The sequence below is a fragment of the Centroberyx gerrardi genome, chromosome 14 (genome assembly GCF_048128805.1).
Source record: "Centroberyx gerrardi isolate f3 chromosome 14, fCenGer3.hap1.cur.20231027, whole genome shotgun sequence".
NCBI classification, from domain to species: domain Eukaryota; kingdom Metazoa; phylum Chordata; class Actinopteri; order Beryciformes; family Berycidae; genus Centroberyx; species Centroberyx gerrardi.
This window is the reverse complement of record NC_136010.1, coordinates 11,554,850-11,582,675: the sequence shown is the minus strand read 5'-3', so window position 1 is coordinate 11,582,675 and position 27,826 is coordinate 11,554,850. Positions and strand designations below refer to the sequence as shown.

The 27,826-nt window shown below is 46.9% G+C and overlaps 1 protein-coding gene across 1 annotated transcript in view; it reads left to right on the top strand.

Moving 5' to 3' along the window:
- Nucleotides 1–27,773, top strand: part of kmt2d (lysine (K)-specific methyltransferase 2D) — a 32,326-nt gene extending 4,553 nt beyond the window's left edge. Inside the window, exons 7-55 of the mRNA XM_078288018.1 lie at nt 174–345; nt 506–620; nt 820–998; nt 1,122–1,432; nt 1,576–1,692; nt 1,849–2,705; nt 3,031–3,144; nt 3,288–3,401; nt 3,555–3,659; nt 3,760–3,941; nt 4,205–4,369; nt 4,579–4,688; nt 4,824–4,868; nt 4,977–5,165; nt 5,257–5,445; nt 5,542–5,664; nt 5,996–6,117; nt 6,217–6,352; nt 6,465–6,551; nt 6,647–6,724; nt 6,827–6,985; nt 7,147–7,216; nt 8,139–8,377; nt 8,506–8,579; nt 9,071–9,121; nt 9,232–10,866; nt 10,950–11,117; nt 11,365–11,504; nt 11,912–13,716; nt 13,838–13,961; nt 14,390–14,471; nt 14,575–14,641; nt 14,761–14,993; nt 15,126–18,161; nt 18,267–18,416; nt 18,530–18,694; nt 18,812–18,959; nt 19,044–19,125; nt 19,223–19,395; nt 19,594–19,718; nt 19,809–19,941; nt 20,680–20,801; nt 20,914–22,294; nt 22,396–22,532; nt 23,328–23,458; nt 23,697–23,982; nt 24,369–24,442; nt 24,550–24,658; nt 24,782–27,773. Coding sequence (XP_078144144.1) covers nt 174–345; nt 506–620; nt 820–998; nt 1,122–1,432; nt 1,576–1,692; nt 1,849–2,705; nt 3,031–3,144; nt 3,288–3,401; nt 3,555–3,659; nt 3,760–3,941; nt 4,205–4,369; nt 4,579–4,688; nt 4,824–4,868; nt 4,977–5,165; nt 5,257–5,445; nt 5,542–5,664; nt 5,996–6,117; nt 6,217–6,352; nt 6,465–6,551; nt 6,647–6,724; nt 6,827–6,985; nt 7,147–7,216; nt 8,139–8,377; nt 8,506–8,579; nt 9,071–9,121; nt 9,232–10,866; nt 10,950–11,117; nt 11,365–11,504; nt 11,912–13,716; nt 13,838–13,961; nt 14,390–14,471; nt 14,575–14,641; nt 14,761–14,993; nt 15,126–18,161; nt 18,267–18,416; nt 18,530–18,694; nt 18,812–18,959; nt 19,044–19,125; nt 19,223–19,395; nt 19,594–19,718; nt 19,809–19,941; nt 20,680–20,801; nt 20,914–22,294; nt 22,396–22,532; nt 23,328–23,458; nt 23,697–23,982; nt 24,369–24,442; nt 24,550–24,658; nt 24,782–24,874 — 14,702 coding nt within the window. The 3' untranslated portion in view covers nt 24,875–27,773. The remainder of the gene's footprint in view (nt 1–173; nt 346–505; nt 621–819; nt 999–1,121; nt 1,433–1,575; nt 1,693–1,848; nt 2,706–3,030; nt 3,145–3,287; nt 3,402–3,554; nt 3,660–3,759; nt 3,942–4,204; nt 4,370–4,578; nt 4,689–4,823; nt 4,869–4,976; nt 5,166–5,256; nt 5,446–5,541; nt 5,665–5,995; nt 6,118–6,216; nt 6,353–6,464; nt 6,552–6,646; nt 6,725–6,826; nt 6,986–7,146; nt 7,217–8,138; nt 8,378–8,505; nt 8,580–9,070; nt 9,122–9,231; nt 10,867–10,949; nt 11,118–11,364; nt 11,505–11,911; nt 13,717–13,837; nt 13,962–14,389; nt 14,472–14,574; nt 14,642–14,760; nt 14,994–15,125; nt 18,162–18,266; nt 18,417–18,529; nt 18,695–18,811; nt 18,960–19,043; nt 19,126–19,222; nt 19,396–19,593; nt 19,719–19,808; nt 19,942–20,679; nt 20,802–20,913; nt 22,295–22,395; nt 22,533–23,327; nt 23,459–23,696; nt 23,983–24,368; nt 24,443–24,549; nt 24,659–24,781) is intronic.
- Nucleotides 27,774–27,826: the final 53 nt, after the last annotated feature.

Genomic DNA, 27,826 nt, shown 5'->3' with positions numbered 1-27,826 from the left:
AACCTAAAAACCTAACCTTGCCTAAAAAGACGCCTGGTGTAGCACCTTTCCAACTGACTTTCATGTTTAAATAAAAAAAAAAAAGATGCTGGCAGTTCGAAGAAACTGGAACAGTGTGAACGAGCCCGTATTTGGACATTTTCCTAACACTCAATTGTGTATGTTTTGTACAGCAGGCGAAGAGGCTTGGTGTGCAGTGTGTGACTCAGCGGGGGAGCTGGTGGACTTGCTGTTCTGTACGGGTTGTGGCCAGCATTATCATGCGGCCTGTCTGGAGATTGGTGCCACGCCCATCCAGCGGGCAGGATGGCAGTGCCCAGAGTGTAAAGTGTGCCAGACTTGCAGGTAAGTCCACCCTCATGTTCCTATACTTTGTCCCATTCAAGGGATTCAAAAGCATTGCCTTACATTTTGCATTGTATTTGCATTGTTTTTTTTTTTTTGTTTAAAGCAAGTTTTATTTCCCATTTCTGAAGAGCATTATCTTGTTTCTTCATTTCCCCAGACAACCAGGAGAAGACTCTAAGATGTTGGTATGTGATGCCTGTGATAAGGGCTACCACACCTTCTGTCTACAACCAGCCATGGACTCTCTACCCTCTGACCCTTGGAAATGCAGAGTAAGCCCCAATTTTCATTCACCTCTGTAAGAGTAGCCCTTAGCTTTGACATTTATTTTGAAACCAAATTAATTTATTATTTGTTGAAGCTTCCAATGAAAAACATTTTCCTTTACCCTGACATTTGAAAGTGAGCTGTTTGTTTGTGCTTGTTTGATATGTGGATGACCTTTTGTCCCCATCATCTGTGCTATGCCAGAGGTGTCGTGTGTGTACGGAGTGTGGCGTCCGTGGACTGGTGCTGCCAGGCTCGGCCCAGTGGTTCGACAACTACGCCGTGTGTGAGGGCTGCCAGCGTCACCGCAGCTCCTTGTGTGGCGTCTGCAGTAAAGCTGCCAACCCATCTGTCGCTCTACAGTGCTGCAGCATGTGCCACAGGTCAGTTCATGAAGCCAGCACAAGAGCTTTCGTGGTAGATGGCTGGTTTGATTGTGTGGGCGTTTTACCTTGTGTTTTTATACATTTTCGTGCCTTGACAATCTCTCCTCAACTTCTTCTTAGGTGGGTGCACAGTGAATGTGCTTCGTTGGCGGAGCCTCCGGAAGACAAATGCATCTGCGTGCTCTGCAAGGAAGCTCAGCAGCAGCCTGTCACTCAAGCATACACAGCGGAGATGCAAACCAGAGAGGCATCTGAGGAGACTGAAGGCCAAACGAATTTGGTGGAGATGACAATCCAAACAGATGCGGACGAGGTGACAATAGAGCAGACAGACTTATCAGAGGTGACACTAGGACAGATGGGCAAATCAGAGGAGGCGTTGATAGCTCAGGCTGAGGCCACGGCTGACAAAGAGACACCTATGGAGTTGGGTAAGTCTGGGTCACGCTCAACACAAGACAAAGCTTACAAAATTTGCCATTCGTGATTTATATCAGACTAGAAGGTGAATGTGATTGGTGTTTGTATGTCCCATGTGTATTTGTGTAAGCTAATTGGTCTGTTTTGACTTTAGGGCTAGAGGCTGAAGTTGTTGAGACAGTAGAGGTTGGTGAGAGCACCATGGAGGAGGAACCGCAGCTAAAAACTGAAGAATCCACCTCTGAGGTGCCCACTGCTCCACCGTCTACAGGTAAACACAGGACACATAACAGAGATTACACATTTTCATAAAACATGCCTTTTGAAATGAACACAAGGCAGTAGTTGATTTTTTTTATGATGGTGTATCTAATGATAGATTTATGAACGATAACACTAATAACCATGCATTCCTTAACCCCAAAAGAAGAATGTGGAACAACAGAACAGGGGTCCTCTTGTCTACCTGCTGTTGAAGAGAGAGCAGAAGAGGCTGTCAGCCAGCTGGCCCAAGCCACCCCTCCTCAGGACTCCATGGCAGAGACTCAGTCTAATAATCCTAAGGTAGAACCAACACCAGTGTCGCAGCAGGGCCCTGAAAACAAGGAGGAGGGGAAGCAGGAGGCCAAGCCCTCAGTGGAGCAAAAAACCTCACCTGAGTTATTAAAAAGCAGCTCTGAAGACATGCCTGCTACTGAACCATTCAATCAGGCTCCACCAAAGTCACCAGCTCCTCCTGCCTCTGTGGAAGAGATGGAACCTGTGCCCACGGCAGTGACCAAGGCTGATCAGCAGGACAGAAGTCCTTGCCAGGGCCCTGGGTCTCCTCCTCCTTTTTCTTCTCTTCCTCCGGCCTCTCTGTCAGTAGACACACAGGAGTCCCTCTCTGCTGTGGACATGGAGGGGAGGCTGCTACCTCACTCTGAGGAGGAGGAAGAGGAGGACGAGGAGGAGGAGGATGAAGAAGAGGACGACGAGCAAATGAAAGGAGAGGGGCAGATGGAGATCAAGCAAGAGCCACAGGAGCACGAGGTTAAGCCGGAGCTGCTGCTGGATGATATGTCCAACATGAGCCACGGAGATGAGAGCAGCAGTGGGTTTCTGGGCTCCCCAGGAGAGCCCGATTCTCATCTGTCCATGGAACTCGGCCTTGTGCCTGTTGGTCGCTCACGCGGCGATAACTTGCTCACTGAGACTGATGACTCACTGCCCTTTGACCCCCTCAAATGCGACAGAGAGAAGGTGAAGCGGAGAGGATCACCGGGACGCTCACGGGTCAAACAGGTAACATCACCATTAACAAGGTGGTTGATGTCAGCAGTGTGAGCTCGCTTCACCAACTGACATTATAGCATAGCTACTGTTTTCATATTCATAGTATTCTGTTACATCACCACACAGCCATCTTGGTAGGAAAATAACAGGTGAATCGTAATAAATGAACAGTGATTATAATCAAATGACAGCCACAACCAGTCAGCTGTGTATATTGTAATCTAGGAAATGCGTGTGACATGGGAGTACTATGATTATATTGTATGTCATTGTCAGTTCTAACCATTACCAGTAACATGACCTGACAGTGAAATGGTTTTCCTTCTGCTTTCAGGGGCGGAGCAGTAGTTTCCCTGGGAAACGGCGACCTCGAGGGGGTGGTGGAGGGAGAGGTCGTGGTGGGAGGTCACGCCTGAAAGCCATGGCCTCCTGCATCGATGCCTTCTTGGTGAGCTGTAATTAACATGCCATTCAGATGTTTTTTCTCATTCTCTTAATTATAGTGTTGTCATATAATTATTGTTGTCATAATTTATGATTTAATTATGTTGGGCATGTTGTTTGTAACTGAATGTATACCTTCCTCCACAGCTAAGCATGACCACAGAGACTGGAGTAAATAAGGAGGAAGATGATGAGGAAGATGACACCATGCAGAACACTGTGGTTCTCTTCTCAAACACTGATAAATTTGTCTTGCTCCAGGTACAGCTCTCCTTATACTTTGACATTTCCAGTTACCCTGTGGCATTTGCCGTGCCAAGAACCACAGATGTCACTGTGTTGATTGTAACACAAATGGACTCTTTGTTTCCCCTCTTTCCATTTTCTCTTCCTACTATCCCTCCTTTATCGTAGGACATGTGTGTTGTGTGTGGCAGTTTTGGAAAGGGTGTGGAGGGGCAGTTGCTGGCCTGTGCTCAGTGTGCCCAGTGTTACCATCCTTACTGTGTGAACAGCAAAGTAAGCACAATCAGTTTACCTTGATTTTTGCCATTCACACCAACTTGTTAGAAACTATGTTCAACCAGATAGATTAAACATATAATCTTCTTTTCTATAGATCACCAAGATGATGCTCCGTAAGGGCTGGCGCTGTTTGGAATGTATTGTGTGTGAGGTGTGTGGAAAGGCTTCGGACCCCTCCCGTCTGCTGCTGTGTGACGACTGTGACGTCAGCTACCACACGTACTGCTTGGACCCGCCCCTGCACACTGTACCCAAAGGCGGCTGGAAATGCAAATGGTAAAAAAAAACTCCTGGACCATGATGCTTCGTTCAGCCTTGTAGCTTTGAATGGGGTCAAATGGAAATGAATCCATGCAAATTTGCATATTATGTAAAATGTTCGTGCCTCAGCCCTGCATTAGCAATTCAGAGGCCCAGTTCTCTGCCTCTTGTTTCTGTAGCAACAAAAAACTGCTGTTCACATTAGCTTCTGTACCTTTGAAATCCTATACAATACCTGTGAAAAGATTTATTTATAGTGCTTCACTGCTCCTGTGCAGGTGTGTGTGCTGTGTGCAGTGTGGTTCTAACTCACCGGGTTTCCACTGCGAGTGGCAGAACAACTACACCCACTGTGGCCCCTGTGCCAGCCTCGTCACCTGTCCGGTATGCAGAGAGAACTTCATGGAGGAGGAGCTGCTGCTGCAGTGCCAGCACTGCGATCGGTGGGTACCGCTCATTAGAACAACACACGCACCAGACAGAGCGACGGGTGGGTGTTCATTAGATCACAGCTAATGAAGACTAGTGGGGAATGGATTATTTATGTAGAATTCATATCATGAATTATTCCATAACATCTTTGATATGCGGTGCGATTTGTTAGTTGAGAAGAAGTTTGTGTATCAATGTATTTCTATGTGTGTCTGTGTAGATGGGTGCACGCTGTGTGTGAGAGTCTGTACACAGAGGATGAGGTGGAGCAAGCCTCTGATGAGGGCTTCGCATGCACATCCTGCACCCCCTATGTTCCCAAACCCGTGGGTAAGTCGCAGAACATCATTCAGTTTTAATTTAAGAGTTAAAATGGTTTCAGAAGTGTACAAAGGATATTCATGTGTTTACTGATGACATGATTTTTCTTTCCTCTCTCTGCCTGCTTTTTACCTTTGTTCGCAGTAGTGGAGTCAGCCATTATGGCTTCAATAAAGATCAAAGAGCCAGGTTAGTGGATTCTACTTGTGTTTTGTATCACAGCCAAATTCTGCATGGTTGTCTGTTGTATGAATTGTTACTGATCACTCAGATTTGCAAATGTCATGTGCTTTACAGAGCCCCAGTTTTACCGGTTGGAGGGTGTGTGGCTGACTGAGTCGGGCATGTCCCTTCTGCGCAGCATCTCCATGTCTCCCCTGCACAAGAGACGGCAGCGCCGCTCCCGTCTGGGCACCCTGTGTGGTGACGGAGGCCCTGACGGAATGGAGCTCAAGGAGGTAGAAGGAGACGGGGAGGAGGGCAAAGGTTGGTACCCTTTCTCATTCATTGGTGTATGAACAATATTTTAGGAACCACCAGAACTTTGGCTGAGTTCAGTGTTGTCTTGTATGTCTAGCTTGTGGGGAGCCCATGGAATGTGAACCCAAGATGGAGAACCCAGGGAGCCCAGAGAGAGAAGGTGGGGCTGAGAGGGACATGGGTGCAGACGGTGGCACTGATGGCATGGCTGACTGTGATGGTCTCAAAGGGGGGGCAGAGGAGACAGAAGATAGCAAGAAAAGAAAGAGGAAACCCTACAGACCTGGTAAGTTTGAAAAATTTGACAAAACAACTTGCATAGTGCAAGCAAAAAGTATGTGTCTGAGCAGTTATATGGTTTTACATTCTGAAACTGTACCAGGGATTGGAGGCTTCATGGTGCGACAGAGGAAGTGTCACACACGGATGAAGAAAGGATTTTTCGCCCAGCTGGCTGGAGAGACTACTCTAGATGGACAGCCATTAGAGAGAACCATTGAGGACGGTCAGTGACAACAGTAGACTGTTTAATCTCATTTCATCCAGTATTGAAACATTTTAATAGAACAATTCCACAAGTCTCAAATTTGCTCTCTGGGAGTTGCAATGAATCAACAGGCAGGGGTTCAGTGCCTTGCTTGAAGACATTCTGATAGGACATATTGGCTATTGCTGGGATTGAACCTGGGACATTCTCGCTATGGGACAGTCTCTAACTTCTAGGCTACCCTGCCATCCCTAGTGGCAGGGTGACCCCAGATTGTGGTGGCTTTGTTTCATGTGAATGTCTTTACTTTGAGAAACTAAGTTTTATGTCTTTAATGTCTTTTCTATAGGACCCCACCCTGACACGGACAACATAATGGATCCCAAACCAGTAGAGGGTGAGGAACAGGCCAAGAAACGGCGGGGCAGGAAGAAGAGTAAACTTGAGGACATGTTTCCAGCTTATCTCCAGGTGTGTGGTCTCTCTGTACTCCACACTTTAAACGACTATGAAACCTATGTTACCCAGTAATATAACTTTCATATCTTAAATGTTTGTAATTCGCTGCAGGAGGCTTTCTTCGGAAAGACACTGATGGACTTGAGTAAGAAAGCTGTCATGGTGCCCCCAGTGCAGAGGCCAGGAGCGTGCCCTGTCCGACCCTCACTGCCAGCACTGTCAGGGATCAGAACTTCTGCCCCGGAGGGTAAGACCTCTAACTTGACCTGCAACAGATGCAGCCTCTCCCAAATGATTTGTTACACTGTGTGTGGAAATGGTCGGTACAGAGTATGTGACCTTTGCGCTTCTGTCCTCAGCTGATGCCAAGGATCGGGTAGTAGAAGCCTCTCTGTCTCTCAAGCAGGAGGGGGGTGAGGCACCTCAGGCTCAGGGAGAAGGTGCAGGTGAGTGTTTGTTTTGAAAGAGACTACTGGTCAGTATTCTGATATTTTGGCCATTGGAGATTAGTGGGTTGGTTTAAAATTCCATGTTTCTTTAGGAGTTTCTGCGCCATCCTCATCTCTGAAGGACCAGGCTTCAACTGATCCTCATGGCTCTGATGCAGAGAAAAGTGAAGGTAGTTTCCTGATAGGATGCTTTATGAGGATATGCTACATTCACTCAGGGAATTATGTGATATCAGATGTTTACATCCTACTTTACATGCTATATGTTCCAGGTCTTCCACAAGGGGTGGAGAGTCAGGACTCTGAGCAGTTCTTCCGGAAGGTTCTGGGAGTGTCAGAGAGCTCTTCTTTGGGGGGCATGAGGCCCATCCTAGAGGGCAGTAAGGGAGAGCTCAACCGCAGTGCTCTGCCACAGAGACCTCTCCTCTCAGGTATGCATACCAGGGGATGCCTACAGATGATCAAATTGTGAAAATTGTTTGAAACCCAGAACCATATTTGTTGTAGGATTGAGAGCTTTTGTACAGTCTAATCACTGGTTAGGTTTCAGAGAAGTTTGGCTTGTGACTCAAACATGGAAAATCTCTTTCAGGGTCCCTGCCCTCAGCTGGAATGATGGATGCCTTCCCTGGCCTCTCTCAGTCGCCATTTTTTGACATGCGGTAGGACCAATACTACATTGCCCCAAGTGTATTTCATTTCAGAAATTTTTTTAATTTGTGATTATGCAACAATTCATTCATCAACAATACTTGGCTGGGTGAAAAAGCAGATACACGATTACATTGCAATTTTATTTTTTCAATTTAGAATCGATTATGCTAGTCCTGATATTGATAAGTGTAACCCCGTTATTTTACATAAGAGCAGGTTTTGTTTTTCACATTTGTAAAGACTCTGCTCCTGGATGTGTCACTATAGTGATTGTTTCACTGCAACTTTGAGAAGTACTAAACTAAAGTGGGTGGACAAAATATGGGAAACGCCATACATATAGTACCCAATAAGGAGTAGGCCCTGTCTTTGACTTTCAGAACACCTTCAATCCTCCTTGGATTGTACAGTCATACAAGAACTATGAGTACTGGTATAGTGGACCATGCTTGAAGAAGGAAAGCCTCCAGTTCTCCAGTTTACTTGTGTGCATATTTAAGTTCAGCCCACTAGAGCACAAAGAGTGGTGCACTGCCAGAGTCTGCCACATGTTTTTACAGTTATTTCAACTGCCTTACAGCACACAGAAATATGCATTGTTTACATTTAGTTTAGTTAATAAAGAGTAATGGAAATTATATAATCTACCTTAATAATGATAATAATTGACTCAATGTGTCCCCTAATCCATATAATTAATGCAATAATCATGTAGCACAATACTAAAAGCATACTCTATATAGTCTCTATACATACTCTATATGCTGAATTGTATGTATTCAATGCAAATTTCAGTTATAAATACTGTACATGATATTAATACTGAGTGAAGTATCATATTGTGACCCACAGTATTAAAATCAAATTGTATCGTGACATCCTCGACAATACCCAGCCCAGTAAATACCCTCCAATCTGGTGTGTTTATAGGGACCGGGGAGGGCTGTTCAGTCCAGATGGGGGAGAGGAGAGCCCCTGGGCCACTCCCTCTACCCCAGCAACCCCTTCCACCCCACCTACCCCCACTGAGGCAGAGGGCGACGGGCTGTCCTACAACCAGCGCAGTCTTCAGCGATGGGAGAAAGATGAGGAGCTGGGAGAACTCTCAACCATTTCCCCTGTGCTCTACGCCAACACCAACTTTCCCACGCTCAAGCAGGACTATCCAGGTGAGTGTGGAGGAATTGATATTCCAATATTTACATATTAAAGTTATTCCATATTGTCATGCTTTTTCAAAGTCTAGGTTTATATCATGAATAGACATAATAGATTATCTCTATTGCCCCCATCACAGACTGGGCTAGTCGGTGTAAACAGATCATGAAGATCTGGAGGAAAGTATCAGCTGCTGACAAGGTTCCTTATCTGGTAAGTTGTTCTGTCACTTGATAAGAGAAATGTCTTATAGCGATTGAAAGATTAATTTTAACTTCACCCCTGTTTCTCTTAACTCAACTGTGTGTGGCAAAGGTTTTGGACACTGATGACTGGAAACTGCTTCTGTTCTGCGGAAAACTGAACTAAACACACTGCTACCTGAGTTTCGCTATATCATTGCAACCTCTCAGCCACTCACATACAGAGTTTACAGTTGTGTGATGTGTATGCAATTTTTGGAGTCAAGGGTATTGAGAGTAACACCATAATAAAACATAATAAAAGTATGGTATGAACTGATAACAGTTAATATTTTTTTATTTACCTCAATCAATTTGGGATTCGCATTCAAGCTCAGCCTAAACAATGTATGATGTCTGCCATTGAACAAAACAGTACTTTTTGTGTTATGTGACATTCAAGTGAAATATTCTTGTCATAGTCTTTTAATACTTGTTCTAATGTCTGATTTCTCTCTTTAGCAAAAGGCCAAAGATAACCGAGCAGCTCAGCGGATCAACAAGGCACAGAAGGTGAGTTGAAGCATCAACCTATATTATGAAGATGAATGAAATGTAGCAGACGATCGTCTTTGTGCAGCCTGTTCATTTGTCCTCTGTACTCCCCTCTGTTCCTCTCACAGCAGGCAGAGAGTCAGGTGTGCAGGCCGATCAAGACAGAGCCAGGGCGTGTGAAGGCAGAACGGCCCAGTCTACACCTCCAGATCCCTCCACCCTCAGGCTCTGTCTCCACCTCTTCCCAGCCCAGCTCTGCAGAAAGCCCATTCCCCTTCCCTCCGGATTCAGGATCATCCTCTGCCTTTTTCCCGGATGGACCTGTCAAGACCCCGGGGTCAGCTGAAATCCGGACAGATCCCTTGGCCAAGCTGCCTCCTCAGTCCCCCCACCATCACTCCCACCCCAACACACCCTTCTCCCAGGCTGGGGCCAGCCCCTTACAGGCCTCCTCCTCAGGTTATCCCGCTTCCGGCCCACAGGGTCCTCCTCAGGGACGGCCGGCCAGCCTCGGCCCATTCGACATGCAACCAGGGACCCCTGGAACCCCCCGACGGGCCCAGCAGGTTGACCCCTACTTCAGATCACAGCTGCAGCAGCAACAGGGTCACCTACCACAATCACAGCAAGGCTCTCAGGAGTCCCTAGGACCCCCAGAAAGCCCTCGTTCAAGAGGTGCTGGGCCTGGGGAGTCACCTCTCTTCTCCCCACCCCACACTACCCACTATGGAGACCCTTTCAGAAGCCAGCAAGGGATGGGGCGGCCAGAATATGGTTCATCCCCATCGCCTTCTGCAGTGGCCTCTTCACCTGCAAGCATGGGGCAGTACAGGGCTGATATGAGTGCACCTTCTCCCCGCTCTTCTTCAGTTGGACGACCTGACCTAGCCACTGGCTCCCCTGCTGGGATGATGGAGTCTGGGGATGGTTTGTTCAAGGCACCTATGACGCCACGGATGCACCAAGGGGAGGGTGGGGCACTTCATCCCGGAGCTTCCCCCAGCCACCCTTCTGAAGGCTACAGGCAGTCTCCCTCCACCCCTTACTCTGATCCCTACGGCCAGCCACCCCTCACTCCAAGACCGCAGTCAGGAGACAGCTGCTCCCCTGTTCCCCAGAGACACCCTGTATCCCAACAGGAACCCATCCCCAGAGTGCCCTCCAGCCCCCAGTCCCAGGGCAGCTCTCAGTCTCCCCTCACTCCTGGAGGCCTCTCCAATGATGCTTTCTCAGTCCACTCTCCTGCTACCCCTCGTTTCCAGTCCCCGGACCTTTACTCTCAACCGCCCTCAAGGCCACAATCTAGAGACCCTTTTGCTGCTCTCCACAAGCCCCCTCGTTCCACCTCTGTTGCCCCAGAGGGAACCCCAAATTACAAAAGTTCACCTCATCCAAACCAGCCACCTCCACCCCCTCCCACCTCCAATCCTATGGGGGATCCTCTCTCTGGGAAGCCTTCAGCACCTCCTCCTTTCAGCCGCAGCCCCAGCACGGGCAGCTATCAAATGACCCAACAGCAGGCTCAGATGGCTCAGGCTCAGATACAGCAACCTCAGACACAAGCTCAGCAGACTATGGGGGCAGACAACTTCAATTCCAGGGTGCCACCTCCTTCTGGGTGTCAAGATCCCACAGCTGTGCGCCCTCCAGAGACGCCTCATCAGCCAGCTATGACAGGCACCCAAGAAATGCCTGACATTTCAGCAGTGCAGGATCCTGCGTTAGTGGGTCTCAGCCCCTCTGAGTTGGAGAAGCACAGACAGGTATTTATACTGCATGTCAGTGAATAATCATCCTTTACTAGCTCCAAGGTGTGCTACTAAATGGTGCCTCTTTTCCTCTGCAGCGCCAGAGACTGAGGGAGTTCTTAATACGACAACAAATGCAGAGAAACTCCATGAGACAAGAGAAGGAGGCTGCTGCTGCTGGCAGTGCTTCCCCCGGCTGGCCTGGAGGAGAAATGGGAGCCTTTCAACAAGACAAGGCCCACAGAGCACCGCCACCTTATCCACAGGTACATATTAAGCAGTATGCTATGAAACCTTAAAAACAACATCATTGCAGGAGTTTCCATGAATTCCTAGCAGTTCCGCATTAGGCATGCTATTCTGTAGCTGACTCTGTGGTTTGACCTCCCTGTGGAAGGGTGCGAGCAAAACAACAAATCAAGAATAGAGTATTACAAATACAGGGAAAAAAGTACATTTACCTTGGTTTTTGCTGCTGTTTATCTTTGTTTTACCATGCTACTCTTCCTGTAGGATCGTGTTGCTACTGCTACTGCTGGAGCTCAGGCTGCTTTGGCAGGGAAGATGCCCACGGCTACTGGTGGAATGGATGACAAGCTCATTCGCCCACCACCTACAGGAACACCTGCCATCATGGATCCCAGTGCACTAAGGTAAACACTTTCTAATGTTAGAATGACATGCATTGTGAAATTATGCAAGACTTTTCAGTGTCTGCCACACTTATCTCCAGTGTTTGGTGCAGTCCATTTAGATTTGGTGGCCCCCAACAACTGGGAAATTGCCCCCACAATTAGAATAATGTAAATATAAGGAAAATTCAGCATCTGGTCTTATTGCTCAATTACAATTACATATGGGCAAGTGTCCGTATGTCATATCCAAATAAGAACCATTTCTAAATTGCAATACTACTGGAACTGGAATACAATGAGCCCAGGAGCAAACCTGGATCTCAGAACCAAAATTAGTCCCACCCCATACATCTACAAAAATGTTATAGTAAACTCTGCTTTCATCGATCATGATGTTTTTTCTTTTGTATGTTTTTGTCCTTCAGGGCACCAGGGCCCACCAAACCTCAGGGCATGTATGCCCGTCCACCATTCTCTCCTCAGTGGCAGGGCCAGGCTCCGGGTCCACGGAGGTTTCCCCAGCCTGGCATGGAGGCTTTGGGTGCAAGACACCATCTCAACCCTGCTGTCAACATACAGGCAATCCAGAACATGGCTAACCCTCGTGCCATGATGCCAGGACCTGGAGGAGAGGCCATGCAGCAAATGGGGCAGGGACCCCCACCACAGTTCATTGAGCTGAGGCACAACTCCCAGAGACTACCCCTGGGCCCCCAGTTCATGCCCCGAGGGCCCCAGCCCAGACCACGTCTCTATGTCCCACAGCAGGAAATGGCAGCACCTTATGTTCAGCAGCATCCCATAGCTCAGTCTGGTGACATGCAAGCAGAGGGGGGCAGTGACTCACAGCTGGGGTTACAGCAGGGTGGGCTATCCATCTTACTGCCTCAGCAGTCTACTGGCCCTGCATCACAACAGCCCCAGGCAGCTACTCCCACTCCCAACACTCCTAGCACTGAGCAGCATCAGCCTCCACAACCTAGCCTAGTTGCAGCGCCCCAGGCTGCCACGGTAGACACCAGTGTGGAACTTCCAGAGCCTGATCTGGAGGGATTAGGTGATGCCCCTGGAGATGGAGGTGTAGAGGATGAGGATGATTTGGCTCTGGACTTGGACCCTGACAAAGGAGATGATGACCTGGGCAACCTGGACAATCTGGAAACCACTGATCCACATCTAGATGACTTGCTCAACAGTGATGAGTTTGACCTGCTGGCTTACACTGACCCTGAACTGGACCAAGGAGACCCCAAGGATGTCTTCTCGGACCAGCTCCGGTTGGTTGAAGCAGAAAGTGAAGCACCTTCATCTTCCTCTGGATCTGCACTCGTTAAAGTGGAAGAGAAACCCAAGGTGGAGCCAGGACAGAACTCACTCGCAACAGGCCCTGCTACTGCAGGGGTCTCTGCTTCCCAACTGCCACCCTCCTCAGAAACTGCTGGTGCCATCAAAATCAAACTAGAGGATAGAGGCCTGACCCCTCAGCTTCAGCCAGGACAGACTGTGGTGAAAGATGAAATGGGAGAGGCTGTGTCCATGCTACTTGGTGGGACCACACCATCAGCCAAGCCAACACAACCAGAAAACCAGTCAGCTTCACTCAGCTCTGTTCGGTTAGGGGGGCTTCCATACCCTCTGCCGGGCCAAGCTGATCCCTTGTCCTTCCCTCCAGCTACTCCACACCCAGATATAGGAGATGATCCGCTGGGGCTACCTGACGTAGGGGGCCAGCACTCCCCTGCCATGGACCTGGCCAAGGTGGAGAGCTCTTTAGATGGTGAGCTGCCTCTTCTAATCCAGGATCTGCTGGAGCATGAGAAGAAAGAACTGCAGAAGCAGCAACAACAGCAGCAGCAGCAGCAGCAGCTCAGCTCCCTCCATCAGGGAGGGATGGCAGCTCATATGCCTGGCATCCCAGGTCAACAACCTAACCCACAGGCACCTGGGCAGATAATGCTGCCCCAACACCACCGTCCACCACCCCAGGGAATGATGGGTCAGCCAGGGATGGTACCCCGTCCTCCGCATATTCTGCAGCCGCAGCAGCAGCAGCAACAAAGGCTCATGGGAGCTGGAATGGCACCTCCCCCTCACATGGCTATGGCTCAGCAGCAAGCCATGATGAGGATGGGGCAGCCTGGAGGTATCCATCCAGGCCTTAATCATCAGCAGCAGCAACCACAGATGGTCAAACAGTCACCTCTGGCCAACAACTTCTTCCCTGATAAAGGTAGGCACCATTATCTGTCACTGTCATTGTTTTATGTGATTTTTTTTTGTGTTTTTTTCCATACTTTTTCCCATACTGTTATCCGATTTATTTATTTATTCGTTTTATTCATTTGTCACAGATTTAGACAAATTTGTTACTGATGACATCATTGACCCCATTGCCAAAGCAAAGATGGTGGCACTCAAGGGTATCAAGAGAGTGTTGGCACAGGACCCAATGGGTGTTCCCCCTGGCATCAACAGGTACTTTTTATGTTATGTTACATAATTTACTGTAGTGCATGTGACTTAATATTGGAAATGTTTGGGCTGGAACAATGACTTAATTGCCACCGTATTGTGGTAACTTGAGACATACTACAGGATAGGCAGTGTTACTGGTATGACTGTTTTTAAACCATGTTCAGTTATGAAGCAAATTTTTGCAAACCTTCTGATGCTTTCTCTAGGCTATTGCTCTCCCCTCCTTCTCCACCAGGAGTGTGTTTGACTTAGTATGCAGTGATTCTACAGTTGAACTATCTAATGTCATATCCCTGTTAAAAAAACCAAACAAAAAAAAAAACACCATAGTAAAATTTTACCATGGTTTGAAAACATATCCCTTACAGACCCTTGTTCAGTAAGGTGCAGGAATTGCTACAAAATTGTATGCTTTGCTTTTTCTCCAGGCAACAAGTTTCTCTGCTTGCCCAGAGGCTGGCCTCTGCCCCAGGCACAGATCAGGGTCAGCTTACATCTGGACCATCAAAGGTATGCTTTCTCGCATTTCAGTGAAAGTGAAAATGGTTTGTTTAATTTAACTTCAAGTCTGTTGTCTTTGTTGATTGTTTTAATATTTTCTTTTTGTGCTTAGGAGGGAGAAACCAGTGACCCAGCCCAGACAAGGCCTAATCCTCCCCAGTTTGTGCAAGGAATCATCAGTACGTTCTACTAATGCTGTCTCTTGTTGTGAAATTGTGTAATCATTTGAAAATATGTTAAATTGCTTTCCCTCATATTGTTTTATGGATGTCTCAAAAGTTGTTCTCTTCTGTTTCAGATGATGCAGAACAGCACCAGTATGAGGAATGGCTTCTCCACACCCAGCAGTTACTCCAGATGCAATTAAAGATTTTAGAGGAACAGATTGGAGCTCACCGCAAGTCCCGCAAGGCACTGTGTGCCAAGCAGCGCACTGCTAAGAAAGCTGGCAGGGAGTTTGCTGAGGCAGATGCAGAGAAACTCAAGTTGGTTACAGAAGAGCAGAGCAAGATCCAGAAACAGCTTGATCAGGTATGGAGACTTTGAAGATTCAGATATGGAGAACTTCAAAAATGTACTTTCCCAACTTTACTTGTCCCCTATCAATGGCATGTGGCTCCTTGAAATTCCAATTCATATCTGTTCATATTTGTTGTGTTCTAGGTACGGAAGCAGCAGAAGGAGCACACCAATCTTATCGCGGAGTACAGAAGCAAGCAGCAGCAGCACCAGCAAGGCTCAGGTCTTCTGACCCCAGGGCATTCCAACCAGGGCCCCCCTCACATGCTCTCCAAGATGCCCGGCCAGATGATGATGGGCCAACAGGGAACTCCAATGATGGGCCAGCACCCTGGGATGATACCCCAAGGTGGAATGCCTGTCAGAATGCCCCAAGGGCAGCCCTTCATGGGAGGAGCCCAACCCCAGCTTCCTGGAGCTCTTGGAGCCAGGGCCCCTGGTCCTCCTGGAGCTCCTGCAGGGTTCTTCCCACAGGGGCCTGGAATGCAAGGTGCAGACCCCAGGCTTCTCCAAGAAAGACAACTTCAACATAGGATGCAGATGGCAAAACTCCAACAGCAGCAGCAGGTGATGATGGGCCAGCAGCAGATGCCACACCCAAGCCAACAATCTGGTATGATGCCACAGCCACAGCCTGGTATGATGGGGAACCCTCTTATGGCCCAACAACAACCAAACACTCAACAGGGAATGCTGGCTAACCAGGCCAATCAGCAGAGCATGATGCAGGTTCCCCAAGGAATGGCTGGAGGCCAGCCTGTGGCTCCACCACCACAGAACCTTATGGGAGGCCAGCCCATAAACCAGCCTCAGGGCATGATGGCAGCTCAACCTGGGATCATGGGGAACCAGCCTGTCGGGCCACCCCAGCAGCAGCAGCAGAGGCCTCAGGTAATGATGGGCCAGCAGGGAATGGTTGGATCTCCAGGTCATCCTGGCCTCAGGGGTCCCCAGGCCCAGTTGACTCCACAACAACAAAACATTCTGGCCCAGCGTATGCTTGTGTCTCAGCAGCAGCAGAATGCTGCCAAGAATCTAGCCCACCTTCAGCAGCAGCAGATGGCACAGCAAAGACAACCAACACAAAGCTTAATCAATCAATCCAGCCAGGAGCAAGGAGGGCTCTCCCAACCTTCCACCCCACAGATGGGTTCCTCTCCATCAGCAGGAAGTATCACACCCCAACCACAGGGAGCTACTGAGGGCTTGCAGCAGGGGTTTCCACAGGACAGCCAGAACACAGGCCCCAAAGAGGGTGGGATTCTCAGTCCTGATCCAAGAACCCCACCACAACGGAGTGGGCCTTCCACTCCCAATCAAATGGCCCAACCAGGCTCTGCAGGAGATCAACAAACTGATGTGGGACAACAACAGCGGCAACAACAGCAGCAGCATCAAAATCAGGTTTATATGGCCCAGCAACCACAACCAAATCCACAGTCTGTACCTCAGCAACAAACAGGTTTGGTTGGAAACCAGCAGACTGTCATGCTTCCTCAAGTGCAGCAACAGCAGCAGCAACAACTTCAACTCTCTCTCCAGAGGCAGGGGTCCCTCAATGCTGACAAGTCTGGTTTGGTCACAGTAAAGGAGGAAGTGCAGCAGATGGATTTCTTACCCCAGCAGCAACAACAGCAAACTGGTCAGAATGTCATGCAGCACTCACAAGATCCCAGCATCCAGCAGCACATCATGGGCCAGAACCACCCTGGCCAGCCGCAGCCTGGTGTGATGGGTCATCCTAGTCCACAGCAGCAAGCCCTCATGGCTCAGCAGCAAAAACAACAGGCCATGATGGGCATGATGAGAGCCCAGCAGCAAGGGATGATGGCACAGAGGCCTGGGGTTCCACCTGGACAGATCCGCACCCCCATCAACATCCAGGCTATTATTGCCCAGAACCCTCAGCTCCGCAATCTTCCCCCAAACCAGCAGATACAGCACATCCAGGCCATGATTGCCCAGCGGCAACTCCAACAGGGCCAGATGCTGCGGATGTCTATGGGCCAAGGCCAGCCAGGCCAGTTGAGGCCTCACATGCCACCAGGACAGGTGCCACAGGTTGTGCAACGGATGCCAGGGATGGAAGGCCAGCAGATGCCATATGGAGCCATGGGGAAACCAGGAGCAGTGGGCACTCCCCAACAGTCAGGCATGTTGGGCCAACAACCTGGAATTGCTCCTCAGATGCAGCAGGGAATGCTGGTCCCTGGGCTACAACAACAGCCACAAGTAGGGCAGATAATGCAGCAACAGCAGATTATGAGAGGCCAGGTGCCATTGGCTCGTTCCCCCATGGACCAGGGGCGTATGGTCAGGCCCATGTCTCCACGTCAGCCCCTGGCCAACTCTCCTGGAGATCCACAACGTCATGTCGTGACCCAGGCAATGGGGATGCGTCCACCCACTCCCAACCAAAACCAACAACAAGCCCTCATGGCAGCTGCAGCAGGCCGCTTGCAGGGCTCTCCATCCCATGCAGGCTCTCCAAGAGGTCCCTCAGTCCAGAGACATGATTCGGGCATGAGCCCAGCCACCCCAGGCACACCTCATTCAACCCACGTCTCTTCACCTTCTGTAGTTGACGGTGGCGCTGGAAGGGGGAGTCCATACAGCCATGTCAAGGCATCTCCACTCAGGTCACCTGGGGCCAAGAGTCCACTGGATTACCCAGGAATGAAAGCAGAACCTCACACTTCTGGCAGTGAAGCATCTCAAACAGCCCCAATCCCTCCCAATGGGCCACAGCAAGGTGAGAATGCTCAGCAACAGCTTCAACAACAGGGTATAGAGGGCCATGTTCCTCACACACAGTCTGGTTCTAGAGAAGGGCAACTGTGCAAGATGACCCTACAGAACATCAAGCAGGAGCCAAGGGAGATTCAGTGTGACGGTGAGGGAGGAGAGGCTCATTCTGGGGCTATAAAGCGAGAAGTCACTGGTGAGCCAGTTAATTCTGGCAGCTTTGTAAATTCTGGAAACATGGCAGGAGACCCTGTGGCTCAAGGCGCCAGATCTGAGACTGGACAGCAACTACTCCAGAAACTCCTGAGAACCAAGAACCTTCAGCTTGCTGCTCAGAGGCCTTCTGAAGGCATCCACAATGAGATCAATGGCCACATCAACAGCAAATTGGCCATGCTGGAGCAAAAGCTTCAGGGGACCCCACGCAATATGGAGGTATGTTTTTCTTCCATACATTTATGCTATTTACTCTCATCATACTATTGTTGGTGGGGAAAAGTTTCCCTTAGAAACCCTTACATGTCATGTTGACTGTTACAGGATCTACAGTCCATCACAAAAAGGGCTCCTGTAGCAAAGGCCAAGCGCACTAATAAGACAACTGGAGAACGAGGGCCTAACTCTCGCAAGAAGAACAAGAAGGAAGATGTTGGAAAAAGTGCTGAAGCCCTGATGAAACAACTGAAACAGGTCAGAGGAGAATATAAATGTATTTCTTAATTGATTTGGCCATTGGTGTTTGACTGGTAACAATTGTCATTTAGACTAACGGTCATTTACCCTTATCATTACCATTTATCCAGGGCCTTTCTCTGCTGCCCCTGATGGAACCTTCCATCACTGCCAGTCTGGACCTGTTTGCCCCTTTTGGAAGCAGCCCAGCCAATGGCAAGGCCCAGCTCAAGGGCTCCTTTGGAAATGCAGTGCTGGACAACATCCCAGACTATTACTCTCAGCTGCTCACCAAGGTAGCACTAAACTGCAGCATGTCTATAATTGGCTTTGGCAGTCTGTAGCATTTGACTGTCCAATGATGGTACTTGAAGAAGAACAAAGCCATTTTATGATGACTTGTGTCTTTACAGAGTAACCTCAGCAACCCACCAACACCCCCATCCTCCCTGCCCCCCACACCACCACCTTCAGTACAGCACAAGCTGCTTAATGGGGTGACTGCTGTGGAGGAGCTGTCTGAGGGCCAGAAAGGGACAGAGTCCACAGAGGAACCTATGGGTAAGCAATGAGTGATTTAGCCTAGATGAATGTTGACCTTGTTTATTTAGTCTAAAATTAATGTGCCATACACTTTCTCTCTAGATTCTGTTACAGAGGAGGTGAAGAGTGTGGACATTCTAGCAGCTCTCCCCACCCCACCACATAACCAGAATGAGGACATCAGGTATAATATAAAGTATAATCTGAATCCTGTGTAAATCAAAATGCATGGAATTAATATTGCTGAGTGGCTGTAAGCTTAGGAAATATCTTTGTCACAGGATGGAGAGTGATGACGAGGACGCTCCAGAAAGCATCATCCCAGCATCATCTCCTGAGAGTAACGTAGGCGATGAAACGCCACGTTTCCCTCGCCTCCGGGAGCCCAAAGAGGAGGAGACAGAGAGAGCAATATCCCCCATCATCCCTCTCATACCTCGCACTGCCATCCCAGGTACAAACCCGACAACGGTCTAAATGTGATTGTCACAAAAATAGCTAACATCACTCATATATTTATCAGCATGTTTTGGAGAAACCCTTCAAACACTTGAGAAATGAGTAGCATTCTATTGAGAAATAAATGCCAACCGCCAACTGAAATGCAAACTGTCAAAATGGATGAATGCACATTTTCTCATCACATGTTTAGCATTCCCAGAGAACAAACCATTTGAAGCAGCTGATGGCAAGGTAGTTTCCACATCCAACCACTGGGACAAGGCCAAAAGCAACGAGGTGGCGGTTACCTTCACACTGTCCTCTGCAGCAGCCAAGGTACTACCCCATCTTATCACTGCACCTTATTTAACCTTCTTTATCTTTATGCAAAGTTGAGAAAAACTCTTAACTCTGATTTTTGTCCAGAATCTTAACCATGTGATGGTGGCCATGGCCCAGCTGCTTAACATAAGGATGCCAGTTTCCTATGAGGTGACCTTCCCGCCTAGCCCTGGCATACCCAGAGTGGCTGGGCCCGGGAAAGGCCCCGACCAATCAGGTACCTGCGTCCTGGGACCAGTGTTAATTTTCACACTGTTTTTTAACATTTCACCGTATTCTTAGTTTTTTTATGAAAATCTCCTTTAACTTTCCTGACTAAAATGGCTTATGATTTTGGGAGCTGGGAGCTGTCTGATATTTTTTGGGAACATAAACAAGATGGTCAAACTGGTGTTGTGCTCTGTATGTTCATGCATGTATATGATTGGATAATAATAAACCACAACTCTAGTGAAAAGCATGCATTTTGGTCTACTAGTCTGCGATTGGACATTTGCGTTCACAGAATAAGGCTGCATCGAGGTTGCTATGTAATTAGTCCAAATCGCCTTGTCGGCATTCTGCATGCTTGACCGCAAAGAGGAAAGTGTTTTCCAACACGATAATCATTCTGTCCTATCATTTCATAAACAAACCAACCAAATATAGGCTATTTTTTATCACTGCCCAAGCAGGCTACTAAAAGTCAATATTTTGCTGGCCTAGAGCATTGAGAAAATAGTCGAGCAAATGACAATGCAAGCCCTTACTTCTGACATCATGGATAATCTATATTACACTGTTTATCATTTTACAGAATTTTTACTCGTCCTACATTAACATTTTTGTCATTTTGTGATGAGATAAACACCTCTTGGGACACTCACTCATATACTTGAGCTGTTGTCCTTAAGCATTATTGGAAGTTTATTGATCGATTGATTGAAACAGAATCTAATGGTAAGATGTTTTTCAGGGGCTGTGTGTGTGAAGGACAGTGCTTCACCTAGTCAGGATGAGTGGCTGAGGCAATTTGATGTGTCCCTACCAGGCTGCACATTGAAGAAACAAGTGGACATTCTCTCACTCATCAAACAGGTCAGTCTTTACAGATCTCTGCAGAACTCTGTTTTAATTAAGGTCTTTTTTTTACATTGAGAGCCTTGTATAATACTCCGCATAGATCTCATGCATGCACTTTTTCTCTCAGGAATTTCCCGAGCAAGAGGACAAACCGGTCCAGCACTGTTACACAACCAATGTGAACGACTTGGATGTGCGCCACCTTCCTATTATACCAGTGGAAGAATCTCCACCTCCGTCACCTTCCCCTCCACCTCCTCTCCCATCTGTTCCAGTTCCAACTAGTGAAGCTGAACCTTCCACAAAATCAGCCTCTCCCTCCCCCTCTCCCTCCAGTCCCACCAATGTCCAGATCAAGATTGAGCCTGAGCAGGCCGCTATCGCTCCTCCTACTGATGCTGAACCAGTTGATGGTTCAGAGCCTGGTGTAGCTGCTCCAGAATCAGCCACTGATCCAGCTGCTGCCTCCACAGTTCCTGATCCTGCTGATCCTGCTGCTCCTACTGAAGATGGTCTGGATTCTGCTGCCAAGGAGGACGACTCAGCTGCCGAGCCAGCAGACCCTCCAAAGGATTCCCCCACCACCATGGAGGATTCCCCCAAGGCCATCAAGCAGCGCAGGCCTCTCTCCCCTGATGCGGAGGTGGTACAACCCAAAGTGAAGAAGTGGAAGGGAATTCGCTGGAAGCGTCTTCAGATTGTCATCACAATCCGTAAGGGTGGCTCTAAGAAGGAGAACAGCCGTGAGGTGTCTGAGCTGATGGAGCGCCTGCGCATCACTCTGCGGCCGGAAAAGCTGCCTCGAGACAAACGCAAATGCTGCTTCTGCCACGAGGAAGGCGATGGGGCCACAGATGGGCCTGCCCGCCTGCTTAACATTGACGTGGACTTGTGGGTGCACCTCAACTGTGCCCTGTGGTCCACTGAGGTGTACGAGACGCAGGGCGGTGCCCTTATCAATGTGGAGGTGGCCCTGCGTCGTGGCCTGCGCACCCGCTGCGCTTACTGCCAGAAGACAGGTGCCACCAACAGCTGCAACAGACTGCGCTGTCCCAATGTGTACCACTTTGCCTGTGCCATCCGGGCACGCTGCATGTTCTTTAAGGACAAGACCATGTTGTGCACCCAGCACAAGCTGAAGGGCCCCAGTGAAGAGGAGCTCAGCACCTTTGCCGTCTTCCGCCGTGTCTACATCGAGCGTGATGAGGTCAAGCAGATTGCCAGCATCTTACAGCGAGGCGACCGCATCCACCTGTTCCGTGTCGGTGGCCTCATCTTTCACGCTGTTGGCCAGCTCCTGCCCTCCCAGATGGCCAACTTCCACTCATCCACTGCCATCTTCCCTGTCGGCTATGAGGCTACACGCATCTACTGGAGCACGCGTGTGCCCAACAAGCGCTGTCGCTACCGCTGCCGCATCGGCGAGCATGATGGCCGACCCCTGTTTGAGGTGCGCGTTCTGGAGCACGGCATGGAGGATTTGCACTACCGTGACCCCAATCCAGAGGGTACGACCTTAAAAACTGTCCCCACTTCATGTTATGACAGATCTCCCATGTATTCAGAACTTAAAATAACTCCCTTAACCCTTGACCGTCTTTCTCTTCAGGGATCTGGGAGCGGGTGGTACAGCAGGTGGCAAAGCTGCGGGATGAATCAGCCATGTTGAAGCTGTTCACTGACCATGTCAAGGGAGAGGAGATGTATGGCCTCACAGTCCATGCTGTTATGCGCATCACTGAGTCGGTAAGAATTTCCTCAGAACACACCACAAATATTATTTGCTTTCTCTCCCATTTAGATAATTTAACCCCAATAAAATCTATATTGGTTATCAAGAGGCAAATGTAGGTCGGTCAGGGGATGAGGCACTTCACTCCTCTATAACTTTGTACTATCAAACTTCACTATGATGTATAACCGTTATTTTCCAATAATTTCCTACAAATCATGTCTGATCACTGTTGAGCATTATCTAATTAATAGAACAAAGATGTACTTCTGCAAAGATTTGACCGTAATTATGAATCTTAACTAGTCTTAACTCAGACAATTCCCACAATTTCTCTTACTGAGAAAGTACTATACATCATCACAAGTCTCCTATCTTGTCTGCCTTCTCCTTCTTTCCGGTCACGTCCTTTCCCTCCATTTCTATCCAGGCACCATGGCATTGAACAGAATCTGTATTGTTGCATATATCAAATAGTATTGATAAATGAGATGTATAGTTTGATTTTTATGTATTATTTATACTACTTTTTAATATAAAATAAAGATACAACTTTTATGAGCTCATAGTGTATGCAGTGAGCATTAAATCCATGTGTACCTTCTTTGTAGATGGTCGTCAAGAATTGCTAACTTTCATTCACAACCATTCATCAGACACAAATCTGACCAAACCTATAAAATTCAGCCTAAAAGTTGTTGGTGACCAATAGGGTACATAGGCTCAAATGATTTACTTACCATACTGTGATTCAGTGGGACTATAACAAAGTCCATGCTTAACATTGGTGGTGTTTGTGTTGTGTTTAGCTGCCTGGAGTGGAGAACTGCCAGAACTACCAGTTCCGTTATGGCCGCCACCCTCTGATGGAGCTCCCTCTCATGATCAACCCCACCGGCTGTGCTCGCTCTGAGCCCAAGGTCCCCACACACTGCAAGAGGTAAGGCAACATTATTTAAGTAATAAGCCATGAGAGGCCATGCTTTACAGTGATTTTTAGGACAGGTAAAAGGAGTTGTTAGGCACAACGTGAAGCGGAGTAAAACCCTCTTGGCTGTTCTAAAATCACTGTGAAGCATGGCCTCCGGTGGTTTATTGCTTTTAAATGCCGGTAATGCACCATTGGACTGGAACATTCAGTTTTAGAAACATTTTTTCTTTCCTGTTTGTGTCTGAAGGCCTCACACCCTAAACAGCACCAGCATGTCAAAGGCCTACCAGAGTACCTTCACAGGGGAGATCAACACGCCATACAGCAAGCAGTTTGTCCACTCCAAGTCCTCCCAGTACCGGCGGCTGAAGACTGAGTGGAAGAACAACGTGTATCTGGCACGTTCCCGCATTCAAGGCTTGGGTCTGTACGCTGCCAAGGATCTGGAGAAGCACACCATGGTCATCGAGTATATCGGGACCGTCATCCGCAATGAGGTGGCCAATCGCCGTGAGAAGATCTACGAAGAGCAGGTACATCAGCTGAACGCTCTGTTACAAAATACAAGGTTCCTATGAAGCTCTGAATATGCATGAAAAAACAATTTTGTTAAAGTTTCTTAAAGTTTGGGAATTGCTCTGTCCAGATACACGATGGCACGTTTTAGGTAGTTGTAGATCCACAGTTACTTTACATTTGTTGTGAGGAATAGCTTTCAGTGAGGAAGTGATATTGCCTGGCCACTATCAACATGTATCACATTGAACACAGACCAAAATCTTCCAATCCAGTCAAGAAATCTAGGTCTGGGAAAAATTGGAATTGTGAAATGAAAAACATGCAGGAACCATGGGAATAGCAGCATTTTCTTTCAGCAGTGTTCTGTGGATCAGATCTTTTCTGTTTACTTCTACTGTAGAACCGTGGGATCTACATGTTCCGTATCAACAACGAACAAGTGATAGATGCCACGCTGACAGGCGGCCCAGCTCGGTGAGTGTTGCTGTGTGAAAACGCATTTGTTCCTGTCTGTTGATTAACGCATTCGTTCCTGACCAATCTATGACTGACTTTTTTTTTTTTCTCTCTCTCCTCTCCAGCTATGTCAACCACTCCTGTGCCCCCAACTGTGTTGCAGAGGTTGTAACATTTGACAAAGAGGACAAGATCATCATCATCTCCAGTCGCAGGATCCCTAAGGGAGAAGAGGTGCAGTGCATTAGAAACCTGGCCACCTTACATATCCACTTCATTTCACTATCATTTGTGTAACTTTTTGACGTAACAGAATAATCTAGGCAGCCTTTAACTATCTCCATCTCCTCATTTCAGCTGACCTACGACTATCAGTTTGACTTCGAGGATGATCAGCACAAGATCCCTTGCCATTGTGGCGCCTGGAATTGCCGAAAGTGGATGAATTAACGGGGAGAAAGAACGATGGAGAATTCCCTTCTCACTGGTGCCAGAACACTCCTGCGCCAAAGCCTTTGAATCCTACTTACCCAGTGCATAAGCTGTTCTGAAAGACGCGGAGGAGGACAGGCCTCCATCAATGAAAGACTAAAGCGTTGACACCTGTAGCCAAAGGTTTGAAGAGCATTAACCGATAAAAGCAACCGACCACCTCCACTAACAGCAGCCTGACGGTGGGACGATCTTTTCTGTTTTGGATTAGTGAATTATCCTTTCCTCAGCCAAAAGCAACCCTTTCCCCCCTCTACTGCTCTCGATAAGCTGACAGTGGCTGGAAACAATCCTCAACATCTACCAAATGATTCTGATCCTATTCTTCTGTCTGATCTCAATACTCATAGCGCAGAGCTCACCCGGAGCTTCGACAAAAAGCCATTTTAAATACTAAGAACGAACTAATGCATTTTTATGTTTTAAGTCGGACCTATTTCCTCTCCTACCCCACTTCCCCCTCACCTCCCAGGAAAAAGACACTTTCCCATCAAGTCATCAATGAAGACAACATGGATATTGGCTAGCTAGACAATCTTGATGTGGCTCTTGTGTAGAACTACATATGATCGATGGATAAGATGTAAGTTAATATAAAAGTTGAGATGCTATTGACCTGTGGCTCCAGAGGCACCAGATGTTTTGACTGTACGGAGTCTAAAGGTGGGTTAGTTGGACCCAGTCTACCTCATTGATTTAGTGGGAAGTGACTGCTTTGTATAAAAACTGTTAACTGCTACTGTGGAATGGGGGGGAAAGGGGGAATGTTTTTACGGGCTTAGCCTTCTCGGACAAGCAGGGAATCTTAAGCAGCAGGTTTGCTCTATCTACTCTATGCTGATGACGATTTACAATAATGAGCCAACATAATTATTATTATTCATGAATTATTTATACAGAGGAAATATATGACAGTTTTGATAAGATATTGCATTAAGATCACAATCAGAAGCTTAGTAGGTGTCCTGTATGCCACCAGATCATCCTGGATATTCATGTAGCTTTTTTTTGTTCTCTCTATTTATGCATCTAGAAACCATGCTTTTAGCTGTGTGAAAGCACAATAACATCCACCTTTTTAAGTTGCTTAAGACAGAGTAATGGTGTGAGTAAATGGCTTTAGGATCACAGGAGGATACTTAAGTCTTTCAGCAAGACTGTCAAGTTCAAGTTAACCAAGTAAAGGAAACATTTGCTTGTCGCTTCATGCATTTAAGTTCCACTTGATGAAAACTATCCGGTGGATGCACGACTATTATCCCATTAAAAAAACGCTTTTTATTCCCTAACAACTCAACCTTAAACCTTGAATCATGCCTCTTCCTCTCTGTATCATGTAGTGGACTGTTGTTAAAATTTACTGTAGTAAGTCTTCCTCTGCCTGAGTACAGCCTACAGTGTATCTACTTCCCTGTAGTGTGGTTTTTCTAGTGGTGGTACCGTCTTCTTTAGGCTGAACTGATGGCAGGGGGAGACTTATTGGAAAAAAAGGGCATTTGTTTTCATTTCTATGTAAGATGAATGAAAAAATAAGTCTTTAAAGAAGGGAGCTTTACTAAAACTCCACCTTCCCATACTACTTTGTTTCCTCCTTCCCCTAACCTAAGACCTCACATGATTTAAAAATGCAAACTTGTACAAACTGTATATATATGCATTAGGGGACAGCAAACTCTTTATCCAACCCCTTTGTAATCAATAAAGTCAAAGTGTAGAGAAATAAAATTGAGAAAATTCAACCACTGGATATCATTTTATCATAAAGATAAAGCTGTGTATATATATAAATATATGTAAAATGGCAAACTAATATCTTGATATGTATATGAACCAGAGTGTTTTGCATTTACCTGTTTTTCTATTAGTGTTTTTGCTATAAGCTCTCAAAGACAAGTTTGTTAAAATAGGTATGTGAAAATGTCTGGTCTTCTCCAATCAATTGGGACGAGAAGCCGAGGTAATTACAAAACTGTTTGCGAAAGGATCCATGTGGAAAGTCATACTTATTAGACATGAAAATCACTTATTGCATAAAGCAGTACAATGGTGCATAGCATTTGTGTATTTATGTAATATTGTTCATGTGTTTTTTTTTTTTTTTTTTTATTTATGCTACTGCTCGTTGATTACCAAAACCTGTCCCTTAATTGGTTACAATTGGATTAGTATACTCTTTGAATGGAAAATCTTGAATTCCCTAGGATATTATTGTTATGATTAGTGTTTTGCTTTTTTTTAATTTTTTTTTTTTATATCTTCCCTATAGAAGTGAATGTGTTGGTAAACCTTGTGAAATGGTTACTTGGCCTAATGTATGTTATGATGTAATACTCAAAGTTAATCCCATACTTACCTGGTAATGGATTGCACTCTCATAGTATAATGGAGAACTTCTCTAAAGTGGTAGATATTGATCAAGTATCTGAGGCAGTGATATATATATTTTTTGGTATGTTTCTATTTCAAGGGAAGACCATGACAAGACATTATGCCGCTCACTGGATTTTAGCCTGAATAATTTTTACCTTCTCTGAATCTTAATTTAAGTTCTCTGCATATCTTATAATTTAATAAAGAGTTTGCTCAAATTGAAGGTTTTTTTTAACCTAACCTACTTTTTAAAAAGATGTTGCATCTGTACAGCAGAGATACTTTTAGGGAATATGAATAAATATAATGATCATTTTTATTGTATGTGGCATGTTTTGTATGGATATTATTTTGAATTGTACATATTTTTTTGAGGACGCCAGAGGTTGCATCTCTTTATATACAGCTTTCCCCTCCCTTTCCCCATCATCTTATTTCTTTGTCTGCTTTTATTTCTTGTAAAGGAAAATAAAATGCATTTTAAATATGTCTCGGTTACTTTTTTTGTTTTGCGAAGCACAAAAACTTAAGTAGCATCAG